Here is a 25,646-nt window from a genome sequence, read left to right on the forward strand (position 1 = left end):
CTTTGCAGAAGTTTGGCTCAACGAGCCTCCGGCGTCACTCGTCCGGTGACGGAAAAGAAGAAAATATAGAAGAGCTGTCCCAGCTTGTGGCCTTATAGGGAAGGCTTGGACATTCCTGGAAGGCCTGCTAGGAGATACGAGGAACCCCAGCATCCCTTAAGAGTGATCAACGTGGACCACCATCAAATGTCGTGAATTGTCCTCGTGTGTCCTACGATGCGTCTCGGTTATTTCCCCCAGACATGGCTGTCATAAAACAAGTCTTAAAAAGGGAATTTGAACACACGGCTATCTCGGGCCGACCAGACCTCTCTTTGGAGATATGGCAGATGAACTCACCTCACACCTCAGCCTCATTCCAGAGGTGACCCCTCAGCTAAAGCTGACTAAATAAACGCTTCTCCACGTGGATGGTGGACTTGGTTCCATCCAAATAGTAGTCATACCATAACGTGTTGCTGCTGGATGTTCACAGTATGGCAGTCACACTGGAAGTTTGTTTTCTTTTCCAAACCTCCCCATCACCTTAGCAATGCTACCGTTTAAGCGTGTTGGGGTTGGCTTACCTGCATGTCAGATTAAGAGCGTCCCCGCGATGAAGAACGACTGGATTCTCAGAAGGCCAAATTTTAGGCGAGTGATCTTCTGGCAAATGTCCTAGAAAACACAAACACTGTCCACGTTAATGTCATCATGTTTCACCTGGAACGCCAGTCCAGAAGAGCCTGGAGGTAAGGAGAGTACACCACCGGGGGCTGAACTGGGTTCAGGTCTGGAGGAGCTATCCATCACCTTCACCTACAGCGTCCTCAGCAACGCGGAAGCGCCCATGCTCCGTTTCGTTATGTCACAGTACATGTTGGAATTCAATGCACCGTAGCTCCCCAGCGTCAGCAGCACTCATGCAGCCTCGGACCATGATTGACTGCAGGCGAGGCAGGATTGCAGAAGACAAAATGACTTTATCCATCATCGGGGGGATCTGTAATTTGGTCACTGATGGCGATGTTGACTTACTCCCAAATCATATTACATACACTCTTAAAAATGCTGGGTTAAAAACAACCCAATCTGGGTTGTTTCCCAACCCAACGCTGGTTAAATATTGGACCAACCTCGCGTTGGGTTATCTTAACCCAACAAGTTGGGTTGGTTATCTTAACCCAACAAGTTGGGTTGGTTATTTTAACCCAACAAGTTGGGTTGGTTATCTTAACCCAACAAGTTGGGTTGGTTATCTTAACCCAACAAGTTGGGTTGGTTATTTTAACCCAACAAGTTGGGTTGGTTATCTTAACCCAACAATTGGGTTGTTTATATGATCCAACGCTGGGTTTTTTACTGCTTTTACTGCACTGCTGGGTTATTTCAAACCAGCAAATTGGGTTGCCAATATACCATATATTTTTTTTATTTTTATTTATTTATTTATTTATTTATTTTTAGTTTTAGGTTTTTTTGTATTTTTAGTTTTAGTTTTTTTGTATTTTTATTTTTTTTTGTATTTTTAGTTTTAGTTTTTTTGTATTTTTTTATATTTCTATTTTATTGTATTTTTATTTTTGTATTTCCTTGTATTTTTTGTATTTTGTATTTTTAAATTTATTTTTAAATTTTTAATTTTTTTTAAATATTTTTATTTTTAATTTGTTTTTTTTAATTTATTTTTAAATGTATTTCTATTTTAAAATATATTTTTAAATGTTATTTTATTTTTAAATGTTTTTTTATTTTTAAATGTTTTTTTATTTTTATTTTTATTTTTATTTTTAAATGTATTTTTAAATGTATTTTTAAATGTATTTTAAAATGTATTTTTAAATGTATTTTTAAATGTATTTTTAAATGTATTTTTAAATGTATTTTAAAATGTATTTTAAAATGTATTTTTAAATGTATTTTTAAATGTATTTTTATTTTTATTTTTATTTTTAATTTTATTTTTATATAATGGAAAATCCCAACCCAGCAGCAAATAACTTAGCACCCAACAGAGACAACCCAGCAAATTGGGTTCTCAGAATACCCAATTCAATAAAAATGACCCAATTAAATGACCCAACAGGCTCAACCCAGCGGTTGGGTCAAAAAAAAACAACCCAGCATTTTTAAGAGTGTATAAACTATTATCCCTGCTGTACATTGACTACTCTAAAGTACAGGTCCAAGGTCAAAGGAGGGATGTTTGAGAGTTAAGGCGATGATTATGGAGGGACTGGCCTGGACACTTGGACCGAGTATCCGGGGAGACGGAAAAAGGGGTGCGCTCTAATCGCTTTGAGCGGTACTGTACAGTACAGTATGTCCAATGCTTGAATATAAACGTGATGTATGTGTTGGACTGTTCCAAAAACGCCGCGATCCTCCCCGAAGGCCCGCCCTTCAACTGGACCGCTACCTCCAGAAAACCGCTTTATGATATAGTCAACTCCCGACATACGAGGCTTTAGGGAACTTTTATATTGGTGGCCTCGAACCAAGTTACACAACGGCTGCCACGCCGAGCGCATGCAGCCTTACACCTGCGCGCATGGCGGCGGGCCGCTATTCGCTATAAACAGCTGCGGTGCGAAGGAGCTGGCGGTCGGACTCGGGCGTCATTTCCCTTCCAAATAAGCTAACGTCATTGTTCGAGCGCCCCAGGGCACCTCGAGGACGCGGTAATACAACGTGCTTTCATCTGTGCAACGCCGACATTCAAATCACGGTCGGCGACCTTGAAACAATGACAGAATATACTTTTCACGAGTTAATAAACAAACATCAGCATATTGAAGAAGCGCAGGAAATAACAACTTTGTAAGAAGGGATGGAGGAGTAATAAAAGACAGGCACACATCTGGCAACTAAAATGCAACACATGTAAGAATGAGGCTTGCATACGTAACGCAACCAAAAAAAGCAACCTGACCTCGGGTTGCACTCGCCGCTTCCACCGCGTTCTCCCAAGTAACGCGCCACAGATGCATGAATCAGCACGGGGCCCTTGGGAGCCGGTCACAAGAAAGAAAGAAAATAGCCCGCGGTTGTCTCTCAACACCCTGCAAGACAACCTGCACCGGGGCTTGGCCGGCACCCCGCCCCCCGCCCCCTCGACCCCCCGCAACAGCTGTGCGCGCCGCATTCCTCTGGCGGACCGGCAGAGGAAAATGCCAGAAATGGTGCTTATTGTGTCGGGTTCAAAGAGGCCTGAAGCTGGTTCTCATTAGGAGCCATTAAGAGGAGGACAAGCATGCAACAAACAAAGACAGAAGGCCGCGCGAGAGAGACAAATGACCCCTGGTTCGATTTCTGTCTACTGCTGATGGGCTCTCGGGCAAGCGGTTTTGATAACAGACCAGAAAAAAATCATACAAAAGGGTAATATCGGAGCAGGGAAGCCCGCTTTGGATTTATTCACCGCCGAGGGTAACGTGTAGCGTTCAATAGCTGCTGCTTGGTACGTCACTCAGGTTGAAGGTCGCGGTTCGTAACATGAAACATCATAAGCTTTCGTCATTTTTAAAACGAAGCCCATCGAACACAGGTCGGTCTCAAATACGCTCCTGATGTGACGCATGTACATTCAGCATTGGGTGGCAGACAGGAAGTGATGTCAGGGGTTCAGAGTTGAGTTTTAGCTTTACTGTAGCCGAATTACATAGCCCACGGTTTATTATTTGGCCTAGCATCCGTTGCCATACGACACAATATAAGATCCAAAAGGTCTAGAATGGCCGTCACGTGTCTAATGCCACGCCCGATTATTATTATTATTATTATGAGAGATGCACAATATCTATTTTTACAAATAAATGCCAATACCAAAGACTTACAGTACTTCTACAGTACTTTTTAAATGTAGATGTCATTGTTATCCTACCCCTAATTTTTATTATTATTATTATTATTATTGTGCCTGTTGTGAGATTATTCTGATGAAAAATGCTTAAATTTGGGCGGCACGGTGGTCTAGTGGTTAGCGCACAGACCTCACAGCTAGGAGACCAGGGTTCAATTCCACCCTCGGCCATCTCTGTGTGGAGTTTGCATGTTCTCCCCGTGCATGCGTGGGTTTTCTCCGGGTACTCCGGTTTCCTCCCACATTCCAAAAACATGCTAGGTTAATTAGCCACTCCAAATTGTCCATAGGTATGAATGTGAGTGTGAATGGTTGTTTGTCTATATGTGCCCTGCGATTGGCTGGCTACCAGTCTAGGGTGCAAAACCTTTACGAGATGACGCAAAACCTTTACGAGATGACGCAAAACCCTCTACGAGATAACGCAAAACCCTCTACGAGATAACGCAAACCCTCTACGAGACAACGCAAAACCTTTACGAGATAACGCAAAACCTTTATGAGATAACGCAAAACCTTTACGAGATAACGCAAAACCTTTGGGGGATAACATAACAATTTTACAAGATAACGCAAAACTTTTGCGAGATGGTGCAAAACCTTCGCGAGATAACGCAAAACTTTTACGAGATAATGCAAAACTTTTGTGAGATAAGGCAAAAGTTTTGCCATCTCTCGGCAAAACTTGTACGACATAACGCAAAACATTTATGAGCTAACATAAGACATTTGTGACTTTTGCAAGATCATGCAAAACGTTTGCGATCTCTGGCTAAAATTGATGTTTTGTCGACCCTTTTTCCCCCTGCATGTGGCCTCAGGGCTCCGCAGTTTGATGCTTCCAAAGGTTTATCGAAATAAAAGCGGCATGGTCTGACAGAGCAGGGAGCTTTATGATGTGGCGGCGTGATAGTCACCGTGCTTTGCCAAAGCATTCTAAGCTAAGTCACCTTTGGGGAAGTCAAACAGTAAGAAATTTTTTTTTTTTTTTTTTTTTTAAAGTGTTGCTGCTCCTTGAGGAGACTTTGGATCAGCCGCCAAAGCGCTGTCTGGACAACCCGTGTGTGTGTGTGTGTGTGTGTGTGTGTTTTCCTGCGAAATGCTCCCACATGGCCAGCAGCTAGGTTAAAACAACAGTTAGAGAGACTGTCGTTTATTAGCTTAAAATTAGTATTTCAGAGGTTTGCAAGAAAAATGGCCGTAGACTCCTGTTTAAAAAGCATCAACATAAAGAAACATCAGGGGTGCTAAAGGGCGTGCACGATGCAAAGCGACGCAAACGTAAGCAACGCCAAAGAGAACTTCACCTAAACCAGGGGTCGGGAACCTTTTTGGCTAAGAGAGCCATGAAGGCCAGATATTTTAAAATGTGTATCTGTGAGAGCCATATACATTTTTTTAAACATTGAATGCAATAAAATGTGTGCATTTTTATGTAAGACCAACAGTTTTAGATATAATGGGCTCTAATTACGTAGACCAGGCACACTACCCCACGCCAAGGGGGTGTGGCCAGCACACTTTCGTGAGCAGCGCAGTGTCTAATAATAAATCAAATACTTGCTGCCATTAATGCAACTTCTGCTGCTGCATGGTTTTGCACCGTACTCCGTACATGTATTTCATTCTTTTGGCCATCTTCATCAGAAGGCTTGGTTCTGCAGCTTTAGCTAGGTGACTATTTGACTAAAGGAGGAAAGTTTATATTTACATGTTGACATCTCAATGACCGAGGTAGACTACCGCATTACCCAGTAATAATCGAGTTTTGGTGTTTGACCTGGAAAATATCATCAGGAAAGATGGATATGGTTGGCCGTATTTCAGCAGAATATAGATGGACGAATTAAAATGCATAAGAAAGTTGTTGATTTTTAATATTATTTTTAACAGTCATTTCTGTGATGTTTACTTTAAAATTTTAGCAAAAATACATTTTTATTGTGGTAAGAAACGCTTGAGAGCCAGATACAGTCATCAAAAGAGCCCTACCTGGCTCCCGAGCCATAGGTTCCCTACCTCTGACCTAAAGGGTTGGCTTTCCATCATACACGATTGTGACGGGAGCGCCTTCAAACTGGAATCTCATGCGGGATTTACACGGAACACATTACAAGCTGACTTGGGATCCACACGGTGTGGACCAGAACAATTTGTCGTGGTAAATATCACACTTTCTCTGCACCCATTCCCCAACTCGGGAGATTGCGTTTCCTTTCTCACGTCTGTGACTCCGACATGCCGCCAGTGAGCGATGAGCCTCCGCTGGACTTCTCGGATGACCTCTCATTCCTCCACGCTTTCCACTTTATCTCAAGTGTCCGAGGAGGAAATCAGAAACAGTCCCAAACACTATCCAGACACAACATTAAAATCCCATTTCTGAAATGATTGCAGCAAACATTTGGCAGCTGAAAAGATTGAGACGGCCGCACAAGGTGAAAGATGGAACGTTCCGGATGCGATTGGCAACAATTCCATCCAAGAGTTGTGATGCTAAGTGTTAAATATCGGGATGCTCCGGCTGAAAAAAATACACCTGATCGGCATATGAGTGAGCTCAGGGGTTATGTTATGTTAGCGTCCGTTAGCGTCATCGCCAAGAGAACAAAAGAGCGCTTGATTTGCTCACTCTCAGTTATGGTAAGCGCTCTAATATTAAATTATTATCACTTTTCACTTAAAATAAAGCCAAGAGCGCTGTCAACAATCGGTCGTTTGTATTCCGATATTGCTAAAAAATGCTACAAAGCAGATGATGACGGATGACATGTTGATCCATCTCGCTGCTGGAGCCTAACCCTGCTGACTTCGGGCAAGAGCGTCATACAGCATTATGATTTTTTTTTTAATTTATTTTTTTTTAAAGAAGACCAATCTGTTAGGGAATGTTCTGAACCCCTATTTCAATGCCGTTGCGGTGCGGTACTGAGCAGACCGACACTCCAAAGAAGAGTTGAGTCACAGGGAAGTCCACATGAACGCAACCCACACTGTAAAAAAAATCCAAGTTGACTCAAATCACAAAATTTTTGATTAAATCTAGCAAATTATTTCAGTTAATTTCAACTCACAATTAAGTTTCTCCAACTTAAAAGATCAAGTTCACGTTGACTTATTGCTTGAAATTTCGTTATTAGGTCAAATAAATAAATATTTTTGTTGTATAAACAATAGAACTCAAGTAATCTCAACTCACTTTTCATTTAGTCTAATTAAGCTCAAGTAAATTCAATTCACAATTAAATTGAAATTATTTGAAATAATTTGAGGGCGGCACGGTGGTCTAGTGGTTAGCGCACAGACCTCACAGCTACGAGACCAGGGTTCAATTCCACCCTCAGCCATCTCTGTGTGGAGTTTGCATGTTCTCCCCGTGCATGCGTGGGTTTTCTCCGGGTACTCCGGTTTCCTCCCACATTCCAAAAACATGCTAGGTTAATTAGCCACTCCAAATTGTCCATAGGTATGAATGTGAGTGTGAATGGTTGTTTGTCTATGTGTGCCCTGTGATTGGCTGGCGACCAGTCTAGGGTGTACCCCGCCTTACGCCCGAAGACAGCTGGGATAGGCTCCAGCACCCCCCGCGACCCTCGTGAGGAAAAGCGGTAGAAAATGAATGAATGAATGAAATAATTTGTTAACCCGATTTGAAAATGAGTTGAGATTACTTGATTTAGATTATTGATACAGCCAAAATATTTGCTTATTTGAGCTAAAAAAATGAAGTTCCCATAACAAATCAATAAGTCATGTGATTGGAGAAACTTAGTTGTGTGTTGAAATTACCTTAAATAATTTGCATATTGTTCTCCATTCATTCCTTATTGATTAGATGCCGCTTCAATCAAAGGGAACATGGTGGCAAACATCAGTTTATCCTATTTTCTATACTGCTTCACTGAGCTGGAGCCTATCCCAGCTGACTTTTTGGGGCACGCCCCGGCCCGGACATCCGTCCATCACAGGGCAGGAGAGACGACCTGACGATGGGTCACTAATGGCTCCACCAGCCAACGCTCTGCTGCCCTCCCCCCTATTGTCCCGGCATGGAGCGCCCGCCGCTCGCCGGCACAGCACAGGAACATCCAGGCTGACATTCTTTGGTATTCTTCAGGTAGCATGTCACGTATCCGTGACCTTTACTCGGCAGAACAATCCCTTTCAGCCCTGACGTCCGCTTCCTCCTTGTGTCTTTCCCACGCTTTGTGGGCGCACGGTGAAGGAAATCTACTTAAACAACAGTGGAGACGAGCGTGTGGACTATTTCCTTTCTTTGGATGGCCTGTTTGTTGGGAAACGGGGATGTCAGCGGCGAGGGTGGGGTAGCATCCATCTTGTTCTGTGAAATGGTACTATTTGCGGCATGGCCGGGTGACGCGTCCGTGTAAACAACAGGAAATCAGACAGAAGAATCAATAAGGCGCGCATTTCCCCGTATGCATTGAATGGAAAAACCATGAGACAAGTCCACTGGGGGCCAGTGGGGGCCAGTAGGCGCCGGACTACCTCCGGTGGGTTAAGAAGTCAAATGACAGGTTTTAGTACCGTGAGTGTATTTGTACTTTTTAAAGTCATTTTTAAAAAGTACGCTTTCTCAAAAGCAGGGGTGTCCGTACGTTTTCCACCAAAGGAACGCATCCATTGAAACTGAATGGGGGGGATTCGGGTGGGGGGTCCATTGTAGATTTGGAACAACTGAAAGGGAGAAAACCTACTGAGGGACAATTTGGTTGCACCCGGAGTAGTTTTGGTTTTGCCCTTGAATCCAAAAACGCACAAATTGATGCATCCATTTTCTATACCGCTTATCCTCACACTAGGGTGGGGGCGGTGGGGGGGGGGGGGTGCTGGAGCCTACCCCAGCTGCTTTGGAGGAGAGACGGGGCGCCCAGCCAACGGCAGGGTATGATAGCGTATCTTGTTATTGGCCCTGTTCTATTTGAGTACTTTATACATGACTTCAGAGTACATTTTTACACCTTTTCCTTGTACTTGAGCAAAAATGTCAGCAACATAAGTCGGACTTTTACTTGAGTCACGTTTGAATTGTTGCACAAGCGTCAGTCCAATAAAAGTTAGGAGAATTCCATCAGCATCTACGCCGCTAAACGCTATTGTCGTATTTTTAAGTGTTTATATTTATTACTTGTACTTTTTTTCTCTTGGAGATGAATGAAGTATCTATCTGATGTACTACATGAAGCACCTAGATGAACCGTTCTTGTTAAGGGATCTTAAACTAGCTAAGTTTCTGTGTTGTGATGCCTTCACTGTAGCAGAACTAACGGGGACTACTTTCCATTGCGGATGGTTATTTAGCCGAGATCTCATCTAGTCGGACTAAGATGTCGGTGGCTAGTTTACGTACTAGAATAGTTTAGTACAAAGCAGAACTTAAGACTTAATGTACGGCCTGGAAGACCTGGGCTAGAATCCTGGTCAGGAATTTGACTTCAACCTACTTTAATAAGGTAAGTTTGTGAGTCGAAGCAGAGTACTTGAGTAAAAGTCCAATTTTAGGGCAGCAGGTGAACTTCCATTGGTTACTTGGATGACTACAAGGATTTATGGCCAACATACAGTATGTGCAGTAAGGGTGAAAGTACTACATGTTGTAAAGCTCTTCTCTTGGTGAATAAACACACAAAAAGGAGAATGGAATGCCTCTTACCGCCTGTGATGGACGAGCAATGTAAGATGATGGCCAACTTGACGCACGCAGACAGCACCATCATCCCCGGCAAGCAGTTCCGCTGCCCCCCTCGGAAAGTAGGCAATAGTCCCTGGAAGTCGGTGATAATAATTCCGGTTGAGAGACGAAAGTTGATGGAAAAAAAGAAGTCCGCTAAAAAAAAAAAAAGTCTCAGGTGCGTGTTCTCCCCGCTCCCATGACGCGTCCGACGGGGGTGCTCTCCTCCCTGACTCCCGCTGCCTTGGCTCCGTATCCTCCGGGCAGGTGCTCCCGGACCGACAGCCAACACGAGAATGCGAACGTGATGCGGTTCCGGGGGTTCGGTGTCCTCTCCTTCGGGAGTCCGACTCCCAAAAGAGACGCCTAAAAGGGATCCAGAAGAACCGGGAGATGCCAGATGAACCGGGAGCCACCTCCCAGCGCCTGCGTGCACACTGCCACGGCCCGGCGGGCAGGCACCTTTTATGGCGGGGGGAAACGAGCGACGTCACACGTTTGAGGGGAGGACGAAGTCTCTCCTCCAAGGGAGAAATCGGCATGATGATTAAACCCTGTCTGAGCGGCATCTGCAGGAAATGATCAGCATGGATGAAGAAATGTCAGCATATACTGTATATAAGTATACTTATACTGTACATAAGTATACTTATACTGTACATAATGTGCCTGGTTGAGCCATAAAATACATGCAGCATACAATGGGGGCGCATCTAAGACGACCAGTATGCTGGTCTTCATCTTTTCTTTATGAAACACCGGAAAAGCAACAGGATGTAGTTGCTTAAATGTAGTCGTTTTTTCGTTGTATTGTTTTTGTTGTTTCATAAAACAAAAAAATATGGACGTCAGTCACCGCTCTGCTTTAATTTGCTTGCTCATTTTCTGTTTTTTTTTTTGGTCAAAATCAGGCGTTTTCACTGAAAGCACCTTATGTTCTACTGCCCATTTATAAAGACACGATAAGGCTAAAAACAAACTCTTCTTCTGATGAAAAAAAAAAGAGTCTATTAAATGTAGTCGTTTTTTCGTTGTATTTTTGTTGTTTCATAAAACAAAAAAATATGGACGTCAGTCACCGCTCTGCTTTAAATGGCTTGCTCATTTTCTGTTTTTTTTTTGGTCAAAATCAGGCGTTTTCACTGAAAGCACCTTATGTTCTACTGCCCATTTATAAAGACACGATAAGGCTAGAAACAAACTCTTCTTCTGATGAAAAAAAAAGAGTCTATTAAATGTAGTCGTTTTTTCGTTGTATTGTTTTTGTTGTTTCATAAAACAAAAAAATATGGACGTCAGTCACCGCTCTGCGATAATTTGCTTGCTCATTTTCTGTTTTTTTTTTGGTCAAAATCAGGCGTTTTCACTGAAAGCACCTTATGTTCTACTGCCCATTTATAAAGACACGATAAGGCTAAAAACAAACTCTTCTTCTGATGAAAAAAAAAAGAGTCTATTAAATGTAGTCGTTTTTTCGTTGTATTTTTGTTGTTTCATAAAACAAAAAAATATGGACGTCAATCACCGCTCTGCTTTAATTTGCTTGCTCATTTTGTTTTTTTTTGGTCAAAATCAGGCGTTTTCACTGAAAGCACCTTATGTTTTACTGCCCATTTATAAAGACACGATAAGGCTAAAAACAAACTCTTCTTCTGATGAAAAAAAAAAAGAGTCTATTAAATGTAGTCGTTTTTTCGTTGTATTGTTTTTGTTGTTTCATAAAACAAAAAAATATGGACGTCAGTCACCGCTCTGCTTTAAATGGCTTGCTCATTTTCTGTTTTTTTTTGGTCAAAATCAGGCATTTTCACTGAAAGCACCTTATGTTCTACTGCCCATTTATAAAGACACGATAAGGCTAGAAACAAACTCTTCTTCTGATGAAAAAAAAAAGAGTCTATTAAATGTAGTCGTTTTTTTGTTGTATTGTTTTTGTTGTTTCATAAAACAAAAAAATATGGACGTCAGTCACCGCTCTGCTTTAATTTGCTTGCTCATTTTCTGTTTTTTTTTGGTCAAAATCAGGCGTTTTCACTGAAAGCACCTTATGTTCTACTGCCCATTTATAAAGACACGATAAGGCTAAAAACAAACTCTTCTTCTGATGAAAAAAAAAGAGTCTATTAAATGTAGTCGTTTTTTCGTTGTATTGTTTTTGTTGTTTCATAAAACAAAAAAATATGGACGTCAGTCACCGCTCTGCTTTAATTTGCTTGCTCATTTTCAGTTTTTTTTTTTTGGTCAAAATCAGGCGTTTTCACTGAAAGCACCTTATGTTCTACTGCCCATTTATAAAGACACGATAAGGCTAGAAACAAACTCTTCTTCTGATGAAAAAAAAAAAGAGTCTATTAAATGTAGTCGTTTTTTCGTTGTATTGTTTTTGCTGTTTCATAAAACAAAAAAATATGGACGTCAGTCACCGCTCTGCTTTAATTTGCTTGCTCATTTTCTGTTTTTTTTTTTGGTCAAAATCAGGCGTTTTCACTGAAAGCACCTTATGTTTTACTGCCCATTTATAAAGACACGATAAGGCTAGAAACAAACTCTTCTTCTGATGAAAAAAAAAAAGAGTCTATTAAATGTAGTCGTTTTTTCGTTGTATTGTTTTTGTTGTTTCATAAAACAAAAAAATATGGACGTCAGTCACCGCTCTGCTTTAATTTGCTTGCTCATTTTCTGTTTTTTTTTGGTCAAAATCAGGCGTTTTCACTGAAAGCCCCTTATGTTCTACTGCCCATTTATAAAGACACGATAAGGCTAAAAACAGACTCTTCTTCTGATGAAAAAAAAAAGAGTCTATTAAATGTAGTCGTTTTTTCGTTGTATTGTTTTTGTTGTTTCATAAAACAAAAAAATATGGACGTCAGTCACCGCTCTGCTTTAATTTGCTTGCTCATTTTCTGTTTTTTTTTTTTGGTCAAAATCAGGCGTTTTCACTGAAAGCACCTTATGTTCTACTGCCCATTTATAAAGACACGATAAGGCTAAAAACAAACTCTTCTTCTGATGAAAAAAAAAGAGTCTATTAAATGTAGTCGTTTTTTCGTTGTATTTTTGTTGTTTCATAAAACAAAAAAATATGGACGTCAGTCACCGCTCTCCTTTAAATGGCTTGCTCATTTTCTGTTTTTTTTTTGGTCAAAATCAGGCGTTTTCACTGAAAGCACCTTATGTTCTACTGCCCATTTATAAAGACACGATAAGGCTAAAAACAAACTCTTCTTCTGATGAAAAAAAAAAGAGTCTATTAAATGTAGTCGTTTTTTCGTTGTATTGTTTTTGTTGTTTCATAAAACAAAAAAATATGGACGTCAGTCACCGCTCTGCTTTAATTTGCTTGCTCATTTTCTGTTTTTTTTTGGTCAAAATCAGGCGTTTTCACTGAAAGCACCTTATGTTCTACTGCCCATTTATAAAGACACGATAAGGCTAAAAACAAACTCTTCTTCTGATGAAAAAAAAAGAGAGTCTATTAAATGTAGTCGTTTTTTCGTTGTATTGTTTTTGTTGTTTCATAAAACAAAAAAATATGGACGTCAGTCACCGCTCTGCTTTAATTTGCTTGCTCATTTTCTGTTTTTTTTTTTTGGTCAAAATCAGGCGTTTTCACTGAAAGCACCTTATGTTCTACTGCCCATTTATAAAGACACAATAAGGCTAAAAACAAACTCTTCTTCTGATTAAAAAAAAAAGAGTCTAAAGCTACTTGATATAGTTCCAATGTTTATGTAGTCCTAAAACCCAATACGCTGTGGTTCTTGAAAGTTCAGCAAAAATACTCCAAAATTCTTGGCAGTATGGAGCAATCATCACATGTCATGCAGTATTTTTTAGCAATCCTGGGTTCAATGACGATGCAGGGGCGTTCAAACATTTTCAAACCGATTGTGCCAATGTGATGCTTTAAAGGAAAGGTTTTGGAATATTTCCCATCATCCTCTGTTCTTATGAGGCATGGACACACGGCGTTTCTCTTGTCTGCGGGCACTAAAAATATCATGTCAGGAGCAACATGCTAAAAAGGTGGCGGGCGGTGTAAATAATCATGCAAATTGAATGCAATTCCACTTACTTGACTTCACTTCTGATGTAGTTCTTCTTTTTGTCCTTCATGGCACGTTGAGGCGTCCTATTTTGGAATAAGAATCACAAAAAAAGCCACAAAAAGCAAAAGGTGCACGCATATGTCCTTGGTAGCATCAACAATGTTGTTTTGCACAATTGATAATAAAGTTAGAGTGATTCAGTTTGGCGGTCGTTTAAGTGACCTTTGTGCAGCGCCTACGATCAAATCAAGCCTCTACTGTGCAGCCGAGGTCAAAGGTAACAGCCGTTATCTTGTCGTCAAAAGGAAACTCGGTAACAATCATCACACATCTGTCTCAAACGCAAATATTTAGCGGCTTTATTTTTAACTTAAGAAACAGGACGCGGCACTTTTGATATCAATGTAAATAATCCCCTTTTGTCCAGGACTACCCCGCAGAGTGTGGATGTGCTGCAGACAGGCGCTCTTTTATTACCTCAACAATCACCTTGCTGCCGGGGGTCACAGTAGCATGCAGACCCCGTAAATAAGAACATCCTGCCCTCACCTTTCCGCCCAAAAATCAGGAGGCACAGGAATGGGATGGGATCCATGGAGCCACAAAAACATCTTGGAGTCGTTCCTGTTGCATGAAACAGGAGCAAAGGAATGGAATTTATTGACGGTGGATCCCAAAAGTCGGCAATCAACATTCATGGCACCACTTACGCAAAAATCTTTGGTCATTCACAGATCTAAAATCTGTTTTTCACCTCAGTGTGTAATCATCACCGGTACCGAGCTTCATTGGGGCCCAGGATGGTCCCGTTTCTTGAGGGACAGCCAATGGGATCCTGACGTTTTAGTTCCATGAGCCTCAGGATGTTTTGGAGAAGTTAGAAATGGCTGTCTTATTTTTATTGATCAAAAAAAATAATCCACTCTGGCGACTCTATAAGGAAAAAGCCGAAAGAAACAAAAAAAAATTGACTGAGCTACCGGCAAACTCTACTATTACTATTCTTATTCTTTTATTTCCATATTAGAAATATGAGAACACATTCAATACAGCACGTGAACAAATGATAAGCAGTAGGAGACTGGCAGAATCAGTAGCGTTAAATAAACTCTGTTTCTTCCTACTCCTTTTTGGGTATGTTGTTGTGCAATGTGTCAATGTTTTCTCGGTCGAGCATGCTGAAATCACCTACCCATGACCATATGTGCTGTTGATAATCACACATGCCATGTTTTGAACACCGAGGTGACACCGTGGAGGATGTTTGGCGGCGCACCAATGATTATGGACGCTCAGCATGTGTTCGCTTGCAAGTCCCCCCCCCCCACACACACTCAGCAGATAAGTGGCCTCAGAAACAATTGGTGGAAGCCGCCGGCTGAGATGGGAGGCTTTCTGAAGTATTTTGTGATTATTCCGGTGCTACAAATACTTGCTGAAGGATGAACGGGTTCAGCACAAACGGCATGCAACTCAACTCAAAGTTAAGTAAAGTTAAGAGATCTACATCAAAGTACTTTTCACCATGGACAGCGTACATCGCCGTTTTGTCATCTCATGATGTTAGAACACATTTGATCATTTTCACCAACTGACTTACATTGAATGAGTCAAGGGCAAACGTGAGTATAAAACTATTGTAACTATTGTATAATTCTAACTTTAATACACTTTAACATTAATACAATTCATTGTTATATGAATTATTGATTAAATAATCTTGTAAACAAAAAATAAGAACCTTTCTGTCACTGACAACCAATGCATTTAGCATGAAAGATTGTCTTTGCTTTAAAAACAATCTTTTTTTTTACTTAATTTAAATATATTTACGTAAAAAAGATTTGCTATGAAAATATTATAAATAAAAATTGTAAAAATAATCTTAAAATAAAACTTATTATGAAAGATAGTAATTCAATAACAATTGTGACAATTTGAATATTATTTTCCTCTTGTGGCCCACATACAAAATATTATTGAGTTTGAAGCCGGTGATCTACATAAGTTGCCACACTCCACTTATATAAATATGTGGTGTTTGGTCCGCAATTAATTAGTCTTATGCATAATATTAACCCATAAGTTAATAGCTATATTAGTGCATGGGCAATAGCTAGCCAGCTAATAGAGCTAATAGAGATTCCTTAAAGGTACATTACATTTTAAGATAATACTGCTTACTGCTCGCCCTTTGATGTTAAAAAGGCAACAGAACCGTGGCTAAAGATAATAACATAAGTAATTCAGTTATAATATAGAAAATTAGTGCTTCAAATTGCTGAAAGACTTGAAACTATACTTAGACTATACTTACCTTCAAGGACTCCTGCGACGAACCTGAGTGCCGTCAATCAAGGGCTAAGCTAGCTGAACTGAGCCGTCAAAGGTGTTTTTCCATCGGTGAAACCTGGGAAATGGAGCAGTTTGTTGCGTCCGTCACACGTAAGTACCCGACAAAACCACCATTTGTTGTGCTTGTAATCCCTCCTAGACAACTTAGTGGACAAATTGTCTACCAAAATGAACTCACAAATTAGCTAACGGGCACGTCGGCTAACGAAGCTAATGCTAATGTTTTAGCTAGTGCTAATTTGACAGTGCGTCGTAACAGAAACTCTACATCGATAACTTTAGCTACATTATAGTTTCTAAGGTCTATAAACGTTTATTTTAGGATGTAGTTATGTTCACCAGAGAACTATGGCATTTTGAACATTTAAATAGTCGTCGGTGCACACTTGTCAGTAATTACATTGATTGAGTATCAAGCGTTTGGACTTACTTTATACTTACCTGTACTTTGAAGGAATCAGAAATCTGTAATATGAGTCACAGAGAGTTACAAATAATGTCCTAGACACAATATGCTCCAATTTTAAGGCTAAAATGTTGCTATAATGGAGACAACTTGCACGTATTTGTGTTCAGGCCTCACAGGGAGCCTTCTGCAGAAGCAGCAAACAGATGCGACTGATGCCATTGACAAGATATTCTCAGAGGTCACTAGTCTAGAGGAAAACGTCAAAATTGTGGATCCACAGGTAAGTGTGACGGCGGTCACCTGCGTGCAAACCCTGAGTTGGCATTGACGTATTACTCAGACGCGTGTATTTCCACGTCACAGCTTGAGGAGTGTGCCGTCCAGCTGTGGAACTGGGCTGTTAGCAAGAATGTGGGCGCCTCCATAAGTAAAACTGAGAAAGCCAAAGGTACAAGTGACAACAATTATGATTTGACTATTTTAAGGGAAAAAATCCAATATGGCTGTGTCATCTTTGCAGTGCGCCATGCTGCATGTTGTCTGCTGTACTGCAGTGAACCTGATCATCCGACAGAGGGCACCATCCGCAAGCAGTTCCAAGTCAGCGTATGACTGAGCACTTATTAAAACTACCAAGAGGATAAATTCTATTTTCCTGTGTTCATACTTTACAGATGGCCAGCAGGACCGGAAGGACCTGGCTGGACTGCAAGAATCCCCAGATGGCAGATCACTTTCTCAGGCTCGCTGTCAAGGTGCCGAAAAACAACAAACATTCAAATTGAGAGAGCAAAGCAAAAAAAACGTATGATCCGGTGTCGTCTAATGTTTTCTGATGTCTGTCTCCAGAGCCTGGAATCCCTCCACAAGCAGCTCACATCCAGAGGTGACGGCGCATCTGGCAACAACTCGTGCAAAATGGAAGTGGAGAAGGACCTGCTTCGAATCCTCTCCTGTCAAGCGGAATCGGTGGGACTGTGGAGACACCTTCCACCTGAATGTTTGTTCTTGTGAGGTTTGGCAGCTGAGCAAGTGTTATTCTGACAGACCGCTAACATGCGAAGTGAGAAACAATGACCTGAAATGGTGAAATGGGATTCTGTTGATGGAGAATGTGTTTAGAGTTTTGCAGACATCGAGGAAGTGACAGCGTCTTTCTTGCATGCAGGCTATCATTCGAGAGAGTAAGCAAGAGGCCGTGGGCCACGTGCAACGTTGTAAAGACATGCTGCAGCGCCTACCAACACAAGTACACACACGTCTACTTAATCACAACATTTTATACCGCAACCTGTGTGCAGTTTTAGTGTCTTCACTTTAGGATTGAACACACAAAACTATTATTTTCTGTTATGACTCCACTTCTTGTTGTGTTCTATGTCGCAGTTAGTATTGTTTCTGTTTTCGATGGTTGCAGACTACGTACCTTTCCCTGATGTGCTACAACTTTGGCATCGACACTTACAAGCAACAAAAGTATGAAGACAGCGTGTTCTGGTTACGGTACGTATGATATTGTTGCATTTGAAGGACGTACGCCCACACCATGCTGTCGATAAAGGGCTTTGCGCCATATCTTTTTTCAAAGCGATTCTGCTTCTCAAGACCGATATTGTACCAATAAGTGATCTACTTTAAAAAAAATTCAATTAAGACAATTAGAAAATGGATGAATGGATCTATTTTTATTATTTTATTTATCTGTATGATTTCATAATTCCCTCATACCGGCCTCATGATTATCATGCATCCCTATGCTTTTGTATATTTCAGGCAAAGCTATGACATTGGCAAGATGAATGTGAAATACGCACCTGAAGCAAAGGTCCAGGTAAGATGACACTGCACACGTCTTTAGAAACCTGTATATTTAGGGTTCATCTGTATAATTTAGCGTAGCAGGTAATGCTATTTTATGTATCAAACATGAAATGACTTGCTTTACTGTGTCGTGTTTAACCCACCTTTTAGGCGAAGGTTTTGCGTCTCTTGGCCACGGTTTACTTTGAGTGGGACTGTCACAGGTTTCATGACGAGACTCTTATTGCTGTCGACCTGGCTAACAAGGTGAAGTATGAACATTAGGTAGTCAAAGGTCAAAGTAATATAGTGCTTCTGATAACCCCCCCACAAAAAAAACACTCCAATGAGACGTGATGGCTGAGCTAATCCATTATGCCTTTTCTCACATTAACCGCCCGTCCTAACGTCCTCCGAGCTCACCTGTAAACAAACATTCACTTGTTCAAACATTAGTTGCACCAAATGCTCCCCAATGCGCTATTCAGCATCCACACAAAGAACAGAATACCCATGTTCGATGCCCTGTAACCCTCGACTCTGTGCCAATGTTGCCAGGAATGTGTGAGCGCCTCGGGATTCTTCTTGAAGATCAGAATTCTCCTGAGATGTGGCGACTCTGATGAGCACATCCGAGCAGGTTAGTTGTTAGACACGGGGCATCCAATGAGACCTTCAGTAGCAGAAGAAGATGCAGAATGTTTCACCTTGACTAGGGTCAAATATTATCTAACACGTAGAAGTGGGTCAAATCATAACTTGACATGTTCTCAGGTCTGAATGAGATGCTGCAATCTGGGGTTTCTCTTGACGTGTGTCTCAGCACAGTGAGGCTTCTCATATCTGAAGACCGGTAAACATACGTGATGACATGTTTCCTGTAAATGACTCCTGAGTGACATTTTGGATCCTCCAAGAGAAGCGCAGGCCTTTGAGCTGCTGAAACGTGCGAGTCAGCAGTTCGAGTGGTCGCCCGACCTGGGAACTGCTCTTGTTCTGCACATCGAGCTGCTGCTGCAGCGAGGCAAAGAACTGCTGGGCAAACAGAAGATAGAGGACATCATCACCGGTGCGGCTGCTGCTGAGGGTGAGGGGTCTTCACTGCACCTTGAGAAGAAATGTAAGAGGCGTGCTGTGATTTGCACCATCTCAGGACACTACACGGGCAAACAGCTTGCACCACGAGAGCTCTCCAGCCTGCATGCACTATTATGGGACAAAGCGTCTAAATATTTTGAGGTATGCTTCATCAATAACAAAGGTTAGCGATGACCTCATGCAGGAAGTGCATCTTTCCCCAGTCCGCAGACTACACAGAGGCCCTGCAGTGGTATAACTACTCTCTGAGTTTCTTTAAGGCCGGGGAGATGGACTCCGACTTGGCCAAACTGCAGAGAAACAGAGCTTCCTGTTTCTTGCACCTGAAGCAGTTGGAAAAGGTAGCAAGTCCTCTAACAAGTCCTACCCCCCCTCCATGCGTACGCCCGTCCATCACTGTCCATTTATCAGGCCAAAGAAGCCATTAAAGAGGCCGAGCGTTGTGATCCAGACAGCATTTTCACACAGTTCAGCATTTACAAGATAGCGGTGCATGAGAATGATGTGGACAGAGGTACGTCTACGTTAGCCCCACACGCTAAAAAGATCACCTCATCACACTTTCGTCAATAACATCCTGTTTGTCTTAGCTGCGAAGGCCGTGGGTACGATGGCCCTGCTATCCAGTAACCCTGCAGCCAGCGGTCCCGTGCCTGACAATGCTGCGTCTAAACTCCTCAGTCTGGCTGCTCAGATAGCCTTGGAGGTAAGATGGCTGCCGCTACACCAGTGTGTCAGCTAGGACATGTCCCTACATAGACATTGTCTCTTATAACTTCTTCTCAGACCAGTATGGTACCGATAACTGATAACCTTTTACTTTTTAGTCGTTTAGATTTGTTGTAAGGGTAGTTTGTTCACACACGGAGGTAAGGAGGACTGCAGCAAATGAGGATTTGACCAAGTGTCCTAATCCTAATCCTACTTTGACATTACTACTTACACATGACGACCATCAGGAGAAGCAGCGTATAGAGCGGGAGGAGCTACCTGCTCTGGCCCAGTAAGGTGCACTGTATTCAGGTACACGGTCCGAGTAGCCGGTGTGCCGCCATGGAGGTCTTTGGCAACCCTTCTTCACTTCCACACAGGGATCACTTCCAAATGCGCAACCCTCATCATCTGAAAGTCAGAGAAGCAGAAAAAGCATCACAGGTCCTCGTTAATATGTTGTATGCTAGGAATACCAGGTTGATTTATTAGTTTTATTTCTCCAAACAGAACGGACTGCAGGACACGGCCATGAAAGCACTGGAGAGTTTGTGTGAAACCTGCACAGACCAAGCTCTGGTTCTGATGGCTCTCAGGTCTGTGAGATCCACAATGTTCTAAAGTTCTACAGTAAAACTAAATTCTATCAGTAGTTCTCAGCCGGTTTGGCTACGGGACCCACCATCACCCTTCCAAAGGCAAAATTGTGGCATACATTTTGGACATTAACCAAAAAAACAACGCTAACCAAGGTAATAGACAGCACCCGGCCGCATTAAAATCCCTTTCAGAATAAAAGCATGTTTTTTCCCCAGGCAAATGCAAACGTAGCTGAGAACCACTGATGTATGAGAGTTGAATGCCAGTAAAAAGGAAAACGATGCTAGCATGGATTGTCATCCCTTTGCAGGTGTCTGGTCCGGCTGGTGCTCTCCACCATAGAACAGTCCAGTGATGAGAAAAGGTACCCAAATGTTTTACTCTGCAAGAGAATTCACACTTAATACCGCTTACCATTGTGTAGGGACGCCAGTCTGGATGTGCTGCTGCCATATTTAAAGATGGGTACGTACTGTATGTACTGTATGTACTACGTATATGTACTGAATGCTGGCATGTCTTCATCTCCGCACCCAAAACGTGTTTGCTTGCCTTCCTGCAGCGCTGCAGAAAATGTCACAGCGGTCGTGCATGACTGCGGAGCAACGCACGGACGAAGCCAACTGGTTCCGGAAAATCGGTACCGAAAAACCCTCTCCGTTCTCCTCCTCACAGTCTGTGCAACGCTGGCTGGCGTGTTGCTGTGTTGCAGCCTGGAACTCAGCCCTGCGGTGTGAGAGCTGCCCTGGCAGGATGAGGGACTTCTTTCTTCTCTCCTACCAGGCAAGTGCACCGCTTGGAGAAATGCTCAGGACGTCACCTTGGAAAAATAGCATGGGATTAGCATCAAGAAAAACAGCAAAAATGGAAAAAACAACTATCACCAGAGAAAGAACAGCATCTTAGGAGCATAGAGCTGACATAGTCAAGAAAGGCGTCATATGAACATTAGGTTACCAGATGATGTCATAATTAGAAGAAAGTCGGATTTTTTAATAATTATAAATGATCTAATTATAAATAATTTTGTAAAACAAAGTCAAAATATTAAGAAAAAAGGTCAAATCTTCTGAGCATAAGTGATGTCATGTCTGTAGGCAACATATTCAAGAAAATATGCGTTATCTTTTAAAAGTCATAATAATATGAGAAACAAAGCAAAATAAATTTTGGGGAAAAAACTATGGTATTATGGGAATAAAGTGATAATATTACAAAAATATTTAAATGAAGATTATTTAAGAAGAAAGCCCGAACCCAAAGTGGGGGAAAAAAGAGAAAATAACAAAGTTGATATAAACGATGCTGAGATGATGTTAGCATAGCCACATGTCAATATTTTTGGGGGCCGGAATAACAATGTGCCCCCCCCCCCCCCCCCACGTCTAGCTCTCCCAGATGTGCTGCCCGGATCGTACGGTTCTTCTCGCCCAGAAGACGTGTCTGTTCATGGCAGCTGCCGCCTCCCTGGAGTCCTACAGGAGGTCCCCCCAGGAGGACAGGGTGCGTGTGTGTGTCAGGATCTGGCATGAACTCTAATCCAGCATCACGTACCAACATTTGTGTAATCATGTTTGGATTGACACCCTCACAGGAGGTATGGATCTCCCAATGTTGGTATCGTTGTACGGCCACAAAGCCAACGAGCTCAATCCTGTGGTTATACCCGGGTACACCAATAGAAATCAACACTAGATGGCGACAATGAGCACTGAATAGATCCATTTGCTTTTCAGACTCAAGATCTCGTCCAGGCTCTGGAGCACATTCAGTTATGCGCAGAAGTCTGGAAAACTCTGAAAGCCACAGGTACAATTGATCTACTTTCACTAGCAACTCCAACTCTCATAGCCAAAGCCGAGACCACCTGCTTCTCCATAGCTCAGCTACCTTTTAAACGGAGATGTGAGGGTACTTAGTGTACACTTGGAGATAAGGAATAAGGAGGAATGCAACAAATTAGCAGGACTACTACCAGGGGAACCAGAGTATAGAGGGGGGGGAGCCGCCTGCTGTGGCCCAGCAAGGTGCACTGTATTCGGGCACACGCTCCGAGCAGCCGCTGTGACGCCATGGAGGTCTCTGGGAAACCTTTTGTGCTTTTTCAAACGTTTGGGAACAACAAGCCCCAGGCGTGGTGGCGATGTGGGGTTTCAGTTTGATTCCTCCACGTGTCGGCCATACTAGTCTGACCAATCACATGTCACTATCAGAAGGTGGATGTTTGTTTCCAAGGGAGATCAGGGGAAGTTTTGACAGGCAGTGAACGAGAAAAAAGGAGTGCTTGATTTGCTGACCTGCACATAATCTCGCCTCACTGGGGTGTTTTTTTTTAAATGATGGGACTATCTTATGGCTCCCGGGTTCAAATCCCTAACGTGACATGTCCATGAATCCACAGGAAGCTTCCCAAGGGACCCAACCGACACGCTGCTGCTGCTGTACGAGTTCGAGGCGCGCGCCAAACTCAACGACCCCAAGCTTGAAAGCGTGCTGGAGTCCATCCTGGAGCTGGAACACCTGGAGGCCAAAGTGCTGGAGACCATTGCAGGTGAAACAAAGTGGAGACGTAGTCCTGGTTCTGGTCCTGGATGTGACCACCTCGCACTCTTCCTGTCACGCAGCCTTAGCCATGGAGCCCCCGGCCCACTTCCCTCTGCTGTGCAAGAAGGCCCTGAGGGGGGCGCTGTCTCTGCACAAGAAACAACCTCAGGCCGACCTGGCGCACTGCAGGCACGCCCCCCCCCCCCCATCAATCTGCTCTCCCGACGAACCAAGTGTTCACGCTTTCCTGTCTCGTCTCAGCAAATGCATCCACAGCCTCATCAGGCTCTCGCTCCCTGCCGGCGTGTCCGACGTGGAGCCCCGTGTGCTGGAGGAGGCCTGGGACTACTACGAGGAGGCGCTGTCCATCATCGCCACGTCCGTGAGTCAGCACCCCCCCCCCACCTCCTCCTCTGGAAGCCTTTTTGTATTTATCAATGAGCTTTCATCAATGAGCTTTCACTCAGCGGATGCTTCATTCAGCATCCTCTTCCTGCCAATCTCAACGTTAAATACGGCAAATGAGCACCCCCGCTTCCCTGGGATGGCACGTTCCCTTCATGAGCCCCCGCTGACGTTCTGGGGAAGGAAGAACATGAATGAGACGTTTCAAGATGATGGGGCCTTTTCAGGCAGTCTTCTAGGACTTCCCTGCTACTTCATCCCCATCTGGCCCTTTTCTCACTCTTCCCGCTTCCTGTCCTCCGCAGCCTGACGACTTCCCAGAGACGGAGGTCCTGTGGCTGCTGACCCGCGCCTGGAACACCGGCATCCTGCTCTACAGCCTGGCTCGCTACGTGGAGGCCGAGAAGTGGTGCGGTCTGGCCATGGGCTTCGTCCGCCACCTGGGATCCCTGCAAGACAGCTACAAGACCCGGGTAGGCCACGCCCACAGCACGTCAACCTCATACAGGTGTCACCACTAATCCCCCCCCCCCCCCACACACAGATGTCAGGTCTCTACAGTGACATCCTGGATCGGCTGGATAAAACACAGAGGAACGTCTTCATGGAGGAATGACGCAACTGGAGCAGTTGTATTTGTTGGTACTGTACACAGTACTCAGTAGTTGTAGTACTCTACGTGTTATACAGTATATGTTCATCCAGTACTCCCACTCTTATTGCAAAGGGTTAATAAAGTCTGTGTACACTCATAGGTACTGCATACTGTTTATTATGTACTGTATACTGCATTTAAAGGGCCTTTCATTGAACGTAGAATACGCTAACTCCTCCTTTAACTCCTCGCCATATTTCATATTAATAAGGCCATAATGTACAAGAGAACATGTTGGAGCATAGAACCCCGTTTGACTTGAATAAGGAGCGTGCCAAAGTCGTAACCGAGTCACATATTTTATTTTCAAACAAATAAACTCTTGTCAAGTCCCTCAAAATAAAGCCCCCCCCGCCCAAAAAAAAAAAAAAAAAATACCAGAAAAAAACTAAGTTCAGCAGGACGGCGTTCCGCTCATGACTTAGGACAGGGAAGACCGATGAGGCCGAGCGTCCTGATAGGCTGACAGGAAGGAAAGGACTGTACAATCAGAAGGGTTGCTGTTTGCAAGCACTTACTGCACAGACGTGCCAGAAACACAAACATCACCCCCCCCAAACCCCCCACCAGTAGAAAGAGGAATACTGTCAAAGCAACAAAGAACCCCGAAACCAAAAAAAAAGTCCTCATGTGACCATTAGCGTGGTCCATGATAAACACACGGGCGCCATGACAGTGGAGTCTTTGGGCTCAGACATGGCCGACTGAGGTATGAGTACCGCACGCGTCGTCTTTAACAGTCAGCAAATCATCCGCTTTGAAATCCCGCTTATCTTACAATCAGCTCCTTCTGTACACCCAGCGGAAGGGGGCGGGATCCGCTTGGCTCCTCCCCCCTCCGCTGACCAATTCCCGTAGGCATCGAAGAGAAATAGCAAGGATACAGCACATCTTTTTTTTTTACGATGGAATTCGAGCTTCCGACTCCACTTACCTGACATTTGGGGTCTAGAAAACATTTTTGTCCCAGTTTGAATCACACATGCATGAAGCACAGGTGAGGCGGGTGGGGGGGGGCAAGGGGCGGGGTTAGCAGCCGGGGTATATCTGCCAGAGGACAAAGGGGCGGGGCTTATTTACATTGTACAGCTACCACACCCTCTGAAACAGTCTTTTTTTTTTTAAATGGCTGTGTTCCCTTCAGTTTTTCCCTGAACTCGTCATCGGGGTGGGGGTGGGGGGCGGGGGTGGTGACACAGGTGATGACAGCTGGTTTAGCAGTGGTGGGGTCGGGGGTGGGGGGGTAGACCCGGAGGTCTATGTTGGCACTTCCAGTTGGCTCTGAGGAAGGACAGAAAAAAAAAAAAAAGAATCCTTCACGTTTAGCGGTTAAAAAAAAGCTGTGCTGCATTCAGGGACCCTCTCACGCGTACATTTCTAATTTAGTGTAGTTTTTGGTGGGAGGACCAGGAGCTGTGGGGGGGCGGGACCATCCAAAAACGGCTTGTATCAGCTCTTTGTTTGTTTTAATTGTCATGACATCCAAT

General features: G+C 43.2%; 2 protein-coding genes across 4 annotated transcripts in view; one reads left to right on the plus strand and one right to left on the minus strand.

Moving 5' to 3' along the window:
- The window catches only part of kdrl (kinase insert domain receptor like), a 53,488-nt gene extending 36,876 nt beyond the window's left edge, over positions 1 to 16,612 (minus strand). The window contains exons 1-6 of one of the 2 annotated variants that reach the window (XM_058053103.1): positions 16,379 to 16,612; positions 15,900 to 15,992; positions 14,293 to 14,515; positions 13,609 to 14,206; positions 9,516 to 10,102; positions 567 to 657 (exon numbers count right to left, since the gene is read on the minus strand). In XM_058053103.1, coding sequence (XP_057909086.1) covers positions 567 to 657; positions 9,516 to 9,579 — 155 coding nt within the window. In that variant the 5' untranslated portion in view covers positions 9,580 to 10,102; positions 13,609 to 14,206; positions 14,293 to 14,515; positions 15,900 to 15,992; positions 16,379 to 16,612. Of the gene's footprint in view, positions 1 to 566; positions 658 to 9,515; positions 10,103 to 13,608; positions 14,207 to 14,292; positions 14,516 to 15,899; positions 16,290 to 16,378 lie in introns of those variants that run through there. The other variant, XM_058053110.1, reaches the window with a different exon arrangement.
- tex11 (testis expressed 11) lies at positions 15,735 to 24,246 on the plus strand. 2 transcript variants are annotated; one of them, XM_058053205.1, is made up of 30 exons: positions 15,735 to 15,823; positions 15,907 to 16,027; positions 16,514 to 16,626; positions 16,710 to 16,794; positions 16,867 to 16,946; positions 17,021 to 17,101; positions 17,196 to 17,315; positions 17,515 to 17,595; positions 17,764 to 17,849; positions 18,120 to 18,177; positions 18,318 to 18,413; positions 18,705 to 18,786; positions 18,921 to 18,999; positions 19,064 to 19,215; positions 19,300 to 19,385; positions 19,448 to 19,585; positions 19,656 to 19,758; positions 19,835 to 19,950; positions 20,466 to 20,551; positions 20,866 to 20,919; positions 20,980 to 21,020; positions 21,118 to 21,195; positions 21,268 to 21,338; positions 21,945 to 22,058; positions 22,292 to 22,364; positions 22,957 to 23,106; positions 23,180 to 23,288; positions 23,361 to 23,481; positions 23,810 to 23,977; positions 24,049 to 24,246. In XM_058053205.1, the coding sequence occupies exons 2-30, from the start codon at positions 16,000 to 16,002 to the stop codon at positions 24,118 to 24,120; spliced, it is 2,721 nt and encodes a 906-aa protein (XP_057909188.1). In that variant the 5' UTR covers positions 15,735 to 15,823; positions 15,907 to 15,999; the 3' UTR covers positions 24,121 to 24,246. The 2 variants fall into 2 exon arrangements, with proteins under 2 accessions (XP_057909188.1, XP_057909179.1); XM_058053196.1 differs by lacking the exon at positions 15,735 to 15,823 and having other exon boundaries at positions 15,868 to 16,027.
- The last annotated feature ends 1,400 nt before the right edge of the window (positions 24,247 to 25,646 follow it).

Source organism: Doryrhamphus excisus, chromosome 2, assembly GCF_030265055.1.
Source record: "Doryrhamphus excisus isolate RoL2022-K1 chromosome 2, RoL_Dexc_1.0, whole genome shotgun sequence".
In the NCBI taxonomy this organism is placed as follows: domain Eukaryota; kingdom Metazoa; phylum Chordata; class Actinopteri; order Syngnathiformes; family Syngnathidae; genus Doryrhamphus; species Doryrhamphus excisus.